General features: G+C 47.2%; 1 protein-coding gene across 1 annotated transcript in view; it reads right to left on the reverse strand.

Moving 5' to 3' along the window:
* mocos (molybdenum cofactor sulfurase) overlaps positions 1 to 4,531 on the reverse strand; it is a 113,578-nt gene extending 109,047 nt beyond the window's left edge. The window contains exons 1-2 of the mRNA XM_048608195.1: positions 4,408 to 4,531; positions 2,591 to 2,696 (exon numbers count right to left, since the gene is read on the reverse strand). Of these exons, the coding sequence (XP_048464152.1) occupies positions 2,591 to 2,696; positions 4,408 to 4,531 (230 nt within the window). The remainder of the gene's footprint in view (positions 1 to 2,590; positions 2,697 to 4,407) is intronic.
* Between the last annotated feature and the right edge of the window lie 4,141 nt (positions 4,532 to 8,672).

Genomic DNA, 8,672 nt, shown 5'->3' on the forward strand with positions numbered 1-8,672 from the left:
ATGATAACAGTGAAGCATTAGCTCTTGCCACTGATAGCAAAAAAAAATTGCCCACAGAAGTCTAGTGATTTCTGTGGACAAAAACAAAGTTGCTGGAAAAGCTCAGCAGGTCTGGCAGCATCCGTGAAGGAGAAAACAGAGTTAACGTTTCGGGTCCGGTGACCCTTCCTCAGAACGTCCTGAGGAACGTCTGTAACAAAACGTCTGCGGAACAACAAACCAGCTCGGCGAGCCAACCAACCTCAAGGTCATTGGAATGATCTTTGCCCAAAGAAGTTCCATTTTATTATAAGAAATGCTTGTATTTAACATAAATCTGGTTCTTTTAAAGTCAAGTTGAAAATCTATTGATTGGTTCACACATGCTTTCAGCTATTCAAAAAGTCAAAAGCAAAAAACTTGCATTAAATAGTGGCTTTCATTTTAAGAAATTTTCCAAATCACTTTACAGACAATAAAGTACTTTTGAGCTATTACCATAATGGTCCTATGGGAGCTTTTAAGTTTCCCTGATAAAGCAGACAGGTACTCAATTAATTGCCTCATCTGAAAGTTAGTATCTCTAAGTGTAGCAGTCTCATTTGGAAAGCATATACCTTGATTTTGAACTCAAGTTTCCACAGTTGATTTATGTTATTTATTTAGATTATCAAGCTGTCAAAATAAAACATTTTGGAGTTGAATTAGGATGTCAGAGGACAGAAAAGTGGAGTAGGTGTGCAAGGAATAGATAAGCAGTTTCAGTTTATTCTGGACACTTGCAAATTTGAATTTCACTCACTTTAGTCAAATTTGGTAACTGGATTTTTGCTTTGCCTATTGGTAAATTATTAATCCCAAATAATATGAAAGATACAGCCACAAATGGTTTGAGTGCTCAGTGAGTCAGTTTATTTGTATTTTTCTACTTTTCTGTAAAGATATCTGCATTAGGCTTCACCGGGCTCAGTGTGGCATACCCACACATACTGCAAGTGGTACACATTAATATATGAGGCATTGGTTTTTTGCAGCCTTTTTTTTCTCAAATTATCCCTTTTGCAACTGATCAAAATAGGCAACAGCCATTGTCTGGTTCATTCCTCAGGGCAAATCCTTGACCATGCAGATTCAACTTGCCTGGTTTAGATTTAAACAAAGCTTGATAGTTAACTGATAGTCATTATGTAACTGATGCATTCCTATCACAATGCCTCTGCCAGAGACCACTGCCAAGTATTCATTATGCTCTGCTCACAGAACATAAAAATGTTGTTCACTTTTACATTTGTAGTTTTGCAACTTTCCAGATGCATGCAAGATGAAAAACTCCAACAGAACATGTTTTTCTTCACCAATAATTTTGTAGATTTGCTCTGCTGATGGTGGCAAATACCTGAATAAAATTTTTTTTTCATGGCTAGTGTATGGAGTTCATATGATAACAAGGTGTAGAGCTGGATGAACACAGCAGGCCAAGCAGCATCAGAGGAGCAGGAAAGCTGACGTTTCGGGCCTAGACCCTTCTTCAGAAATGGAGTTCATGTCCACACTAGCTCTATAGGCATAGAAACTGTACAGTGGGCACACTCAGTCTGCAAGCAGATACAATCTTAGTATTCCCTGAGCAATATCTTCCCCATGACACTAAAGGGTGGGTTGTCCCTGTTTGTACTGCAATCTCCAGTCACCTTCGTTTTTATATAGTGTGATAATCTCACGTAGAATGGAGCCTACTTTCCAGCAGAGAAAGTCATAATATGTCACTCGAGATGAGAAATTTCATATTTGAGCAATTCAGCTGGGATTCCATGCTTTACACATGCCTTGCTATTTGCAAAGCAGTACAGACCTTCCTGAATTCAAGCAAAGAGATTTCTCATCTAATTTATCCATGACAGGAAACTGTAGGAGAATGTCAAGCATGGACTGGGCAATGATTGCTTCACAGTCATTACCAGCTCATCTGGACATCTTCACTTGTGTCAGTGAGTATTTCACCTTGCGCCGATTTCGGGGAATTCCTTCATACCTAGCTTATTAATTTCCATTGTCACATACAACTGACTGAGGTTTATTGGAACAGAATCTCTCTCTTTTGCATGATTGTCTTGGATACTTTCAGTGTCAAGTATTGTTTAACTGTTGCATTTATATTGTAGATCACGTAGGCTTTCCATAGAATTTCCACAGAATCCCTACAGTGTGGAAACAGGCCCTTCGGCCCAACAAGTCCACACCGACCCTTGGGCCCATCCCCCTGTAACCCACCTAATCTACACATCCCTGAACACTATGGGCAATTTAGCATGGCCAATCCACTTAGCTTGCACATCTTTGGACTGTGAGAGGAAACCAGGGCACCCGGAGGAAACCCACACAGACACGGGAGAATGTGCAAACTCCACACAGTCGCCTGAGGGTGGAATCAAACCTAGGTCCCTGGCACTGTGAGGCAGCAGTGCTAACCACTCAGCCACCGTGCCACCCATAAAGACTATGTTTCACTGTGTTAACCAGGCTGCACTGCAACATCCACTCGTAGGCGCAATCCGACTACTGATGGGCATCGGGCTTTGACATGCTCCGTTTCTGACCTTGAACAATTCACTCCTCTTTACCCGATCTGGTGATCCTAGATTCCTCCGGGGACACCGTATCGATGCCCAACTTAGAGAGGTCACCTGATCGGTATAGTCCACAGCAGTCCAGAACTCCTGGTCTCAAGCAATTTACATCAATAGTAGATGTCATCTCCACTATGTAGATCTCAAACCATTCTTTCTTGTGGTTCTATATTTACTAAATTCTAGACAGTTCCCTGAGAGAGCGGATGACTTTCTTTCATTCCAGACATGTCAGTCCTGAGGTGACTAAACAATTCTGAAATGCACACCCTGTCACAAAGTGGGCGGGTGGTATTTAAAGAGGTGGGTAGATGGGACGCTCAGGCTTTTGCATGCTCCTTCCACAGTTTGCACTTGACCCACACCAAAACCTAAAATGCTTTTTTGATTGGCATCTTTACAGATGTTTCTTCTTCAGTGTGGGCAGTCTTGGTCAAGAGATTCCCAGGTTCTGTAGGGCATTGCACTTTTTTTCAACGAGTTTTTAAGGACATGCTTGGAGTGTTTATCTCTGTCCCCCTTGTAATTGCTTTCCTTGACTGAGCTCGGAGTGGGAGGATTGGTTTAATAGCCTTATATCAGGCATGAGGACAACGTGGCACACCCAATGCAGCTGACTAACAGTAAGCAGTGCTTCTACAGTGGGGAGTTGGCCTGAGAGAGGAAAACCTATTGTGTCAATAGATTTGCAGAATCTTGCAGGGGGCATCACTGGTGATAATTCTCTGGGATTCTACTCAAAGATATATGTATGTTTATATGCCTCCAACACATACAGAAGGGCATGCAAGATCAACACCCTGCACAGCAAGAGTCTGGTGCCAGGCTATGCTGGCACATTACATACATGTTGAATTTCATTATGATAGCCCTTTTGAACAGAAGCTCCTAAGAGGGTTGATGTGTGTTGTGCAGTCGCTCACTATGGATCTTGATAGACAGGGAACGGAGATGCATAGCAGCAGCAGGCTAATAGAGGATCAATGTCCTCTGATTGGTCAGCACAAAGCTCATGCTCTCATACACCTCATGCATCAATAATGGTCTGAAGGTCAGCCTCAGAGTATGTGCACAGAAAAGCAGCGTCTGCGTACTGCAGCTTAATGACAGAGGCTGCTGTGTTCTAGGTTCTGAACCGGAGGTCCCATCCTATCGAAAAGCTTCTCTCCAGTGGGGATGTTCGTGGATATGAGCTGGAGTATTGCGAAAGGTAGACAAGAGTGTTGTGCGATTGCACTGTCTTGTTTAAAATAAGCTTGCACACACACCATCTTAACTTATTCCAGTTTTTCCCTATTTTCTGATATTATTACATTCTGAGATGATCACCTGCAAAATTCTCATACCCCCAAGATACATCTGGAACATTACTATTTTTACAAAAGCCTAAACATCCAAAATATTTTTTATCAAGTTCCATGGCACAACTTTAATTCTACCAAATCTAAAAGTTCTTGGTCACTGCAGTATTCGCCAACCCAAAGATCAAATGATGCTGCCATGTTCTACAACAGCTGTACGTACTCTCGATCTCGTTATATCCTCCGGAACCAAATACATCTTGTTTACCACCTTCTGTATTCTCAGCTTCTTAACTGAATCCACGGTTGACCAAATGCAGTTATTTACAATGCGCACATAAATATGCATTGGGATATGAGGGAAGGAGATTGGGGAGAAATTCTGGAGAAGACTGAAACCCAGCTGGTCCCGGGATCCGGGTGGTAGGGGAAGGTCATTCCCAGCGGGTCCCAGGACCAGTGCCAACGACCGGGCTTTTCGCCCTTGCTCAGTCGGTTACCTGTGAGTCTATTGAATTCACGCGGCCGTATGGCTTCGATCGCTCCCCCGCACCCCTGCTGCTCGAAAGCTGCTGCAAACAGCTCCAGGCTGTTGCGCTCCGGCCGTGTCGCCTTCCCCTCCATTTAGTGTCAGCTGAGAGTCGGCTTCTCGCCACAGATCAGTCCCAGGATCGGGGGCCGAGCCGCGACTCCTCCCTCTCCTCGGCCTGGACCCGCCTGCGTGTGGGGAAAGAGATAAACTCGGAGTCCTTGAACCGGGCGAGGTAAAGGGAACTGTACAATCATTGACAGACACCCAGGCCGAAGAACAAAACAATTATAACCGTTAAAAAATGATAATTTCAGGATCGGTAGCCAAAGTCTCGCTGGGGTCATGAGGCTCCAGGGACAAATCAGGTTATGGATTCACAGCGTTATTAAGACATAGATCGGAAAGTTAAGGATTATCAGATCAGTCATGATATCGTTGAATTGTTTCAGAGATAGTAGGAACTGCAGATGCTGCAAAATCTGAGACAACAAGGTGTAGAGCTGGATGAACACAGCAGGCCAAGCAGCATCAGAGGAGCAAGAAAGCTAACATTTCACACCTAGACCCTTCATCAGAAATGGGGGAGGGGAAGGGGGTTCTGAAATAAATAGGGAGAGATGGGGAGGCGGAGAGAAGATGGATAGAGGAGAAGATAGGTGGAGAGGAGACAGACAGGTCAAAGAGGTGGGGATGCAGCCAGTAAAGGTGAGTGTAGGTGAGGGGTTAGGGAGGAGATAGGTCAGTCCAGGGAGGATGGACAGGTCAAGGGGGCGGGATGAGGCTGGTAGTTGGGGGTGGGGCTGGAGATGGGAGGAGGGGATAGGCGGGAGGAAGGACAGGTTAGGGAGGCGGGGACAAGCTGGGCTGGTTTTGGGACGTGGTAGGGGGAGGGGAGATTTTGAAGCTTGTGAAGTCCACATTGATACCATTGGGCTGCAGGGTTCCCAAGCGGAATATGAGTTGCTGTTCCTGCAACCTTCGGGTAGCATCGTTGTGGCACTGCAGGAGGCCCAGGATGGACATGTCATCTGAGGAATAGGAGGGGGAGCTGAAATGGTTCGCGACTGGGAGGTGCAGTTGTTTAGTGCGAACCGAGCGTAGGTGTTCTGCAAAGCGGTCCCCAAGCCTCCGCTTGGTTTCCCCGATGTAGAGGAGGCCACAACGGGAACAGCGGATGCAGTACACCACATTGGCAGATGTGCAGGTGAACATGTGCTTGATGTGGAAAGTCTTCTTGGGGCCTGGGATGGGGGTGAGGGGGGTGGTGTAGGGGCAGGTGTAGCACTTCCTGTGGTTGCAGGAAAAAGTGCCGGGTGTGTTGGGGCTGGAGGGGAGTGTGGAGTGGACAAGGGAGTCACGGAGAGAGTGGTCCTTCCGGAAAGCAGATAAGGGTGGGGAGGGAAAAATGTCTTTGGTGGTGGGGTCGGATTGCAGATGGCGGAAGTGTCGGAGGATGATGCGTTGGATCCGGAGGTTGGTGGGGTGGTGCGTGAGGACGAGGGGGATTCTGTTTTGGTTGTTATTGCGGGGAGGGGGTGTGAGGGATGAGTTGCGGGAAATGCGGGAGACATGGTCGAGGGCGTTCTCAACCACTGAGGGGGGGAAGTTGCGGTCCTTGAAAAACAAGGCCAAAAAGGAGAGAGAGGTATTAGAGATGGTCCAGGTGAACTTAAGGTTGGGGTAGAAGATGTTGGTGGAGTGGATGAACTGTTCAAGCTCCTTGTGGGAGCACGAGGCAGTGCCGATACAGTCATCAATGTAACAGAGGAAGAGGTAGGGTTTAGGGCCAGTGTAGGTACGGAAGTGGGATTGTTCCACGTAACCTACAAAGAGGCACGCGTAGCTTGGGCTCATGTGGGTACCCATGGCCACCCCCTTTGTCTGTAGGAAGTGGGAGGAGTTGAAGGAGAAGTTGTTGAGGGTGAGGACGAGTTCAGCTAAGCGGATGAGGGTGTCAGTGGAGGGGGACTGGTCGGGCCTGCGGGACAGGAAGAAGCGGAGGGCCTTTAGGCCATCTGTATGGGGAATGCAGGTGTATAGGGACTGGACGTCCATGGTAAAGATGAGGTGTTGGGGACCGGGGAATTGGAAGTTCTGGAGGAGGTGGAGGGCATGGGTGGTGTCACGGATGTAGGTAGGGAGTTCCTGGACTAAGGGAGAGAAAATGGAGTCGAGATAGGTGGAGATAAGTTCAGTGGGGCAGGAGCAGGCGGAGAGCAGGACTTCACAAGCTTCAAAATCTCCCCTCCCCCTACCGCATCCCAAAACCAGCCCAGCTCGTCCCCCCCTCCCCAACCTGTCCTTCCTCCCACCTATCCCCTCCTCCGACCTCAAGCCCCACCCCCATCTCCGACCTACTAACCTCATCCCGCCCCCTTGACCTGTCCGTCCTCCCTGGACTGACCTATCTCCTCCCTACCTCCCCACCGACACTCACCTTTACTGGCTCCATCCCCACCTCTTTGACCTGTCTGTCTCCTCTCCACCTATCTTCTCCTCTATCCATCTTCTATCCACCTCCCCCTCTCTCCCTATTTATTTCAGAACCCCCTTCCCCTCCCCCATTTCTGAAGAAGGGTCTAGGCCCGAAACGTCAGCCTTCCTGCTCCTCTGATGCTGCTTGGCCTGCTGTGTTCATCCAGCTCTACACCTTGTTATCTCCCTCTCATCCCAGCCTCCTTGACCTGACACAATCTGTCCATCTTCTCTCCCACCTATCCACCCCTCTGACCTCACTGACCAAGCCCCACCACTGCCTCCCTGCACTCACCTATCACCATCCCACCTACCCTCCCCAGCCCCATCCCTCCTCTATTTATTTCCCAGCTCCCTCTACCCCCTCCCCATTTCTGAAGAAGGGTCCTTGAGTTGAAACGTTAACTTTTCTACTGCTTTGATGGGCCTGGCCTGCTGTGTTCCTCCAGCTCCACACTGTGTTATCCCTGACTCCAGCATCTGCAGTTCTTACTGTCACTCGTTGAAACATTAACTCTGCTTTCTGTCCATAGATGATGACAAACTTGCTGTGTTTTGCCACCAATTTCTGTTTTTGTTTGTGCCTACTTTAGCTCCTGCATCTTATGGTTTTATGGTCTTAGGAACCTTATAAGGCACAATTAGGCATCAGACTACCCACCTCTGAGGATACCTTGCATTGTGTTGTGCCGCACCACAACCATGCTAAATAAGACAGGTTTTGAAAAGATCCAGCAGTTCAAAACTTGGCATCCAGGTAGTGCCATGGCTCAGGTGGAGCAGCAGAATTGTATACAGTCACAATCTGTAACCTCATGGACCAACATATCCCCGGTTCCACCAGTACCGTCAAGCTTGGTCAGTGAACATATAAGGGGACATGGCAGGGGCAGCACCAGAAAAACCTAAAAATGCCAACCTGGAGAAGTTACAGCATAGGACTATTTGCCCGCCGAACTGCAAAATCAGCATACAGTTCAGAGTTCGGCAACCATAACCAACAAATCACATCTAAACTCTGCAGTTGTGATACTAGTTATTCATTCATGCTTTCAACTTGTCAGCCCAAGTCTGGATATTGTCCAGGTATTGCTGTGTTTTGACATAGACTGCTTCATTGTCTGAACAGTTGCAAATAGTGCTGAGCATTGTGCATCATCAGTAAACAGCCACACTTCTGACCTTGCAGTGGAAGGAATGTAATTGATGATGCAGGTTAAAATGAATGAGCCTAGAACACTACTCTGAGAGTAGAGCTATTGTCGTGCAGTGATAGTGGCCCTACCTCTGGACCAGAAGGCCTAGGTTCAAATCCCACTTGCTTCAGAGGTGTGATATAACATCTCTGAATAGGTTGATTAGAAAATATCTACCCTGAGGAGCTAAGGGCTCTTGTGATGCAGTGCCCATATCTCAGAACCAAGAGTTCTAATCCCACCTACTCCAGACATGTGTCATAACATCTCTGAACAGTTTGGTCAGAAAAATATCTACCGTGAGGAACTCACACAAAGATGTTCTGGAGTGAAGATGACTGACAACCACACATCTTGCTTTGTGCTAGGCATTGACTCCAACCAGTGGAGAGGTTTCCTCTGATTCCCATTGATACTAGTTTTGCTAAAGCCTCCTTGATGCCATACTCCGTCAAATAGGGTCCGGGGATGAAGAAATCCCAAGCTGAAAGGCAATCCATTTCTTAGTCCCACTTTCAAATGAATTACAGCAGGGGTCAGCTTGCTGTGTGTGCCAGTCCTC

This window comes from Rhincodon typus, chromosome 2 (genome assembly GCF_021869965.1).
Source record: "Rhincodon typus isolate 14 chromosome 2, sRhiTyp1.1, whole genome shotgun sequence".
Lineage (NCBI taxonomy): Eukaryota > Metazoa > Chordata > Chondrichthyes > Orectolobiformes > Rhincodontidae > Rhincodon > Rhincodon typus.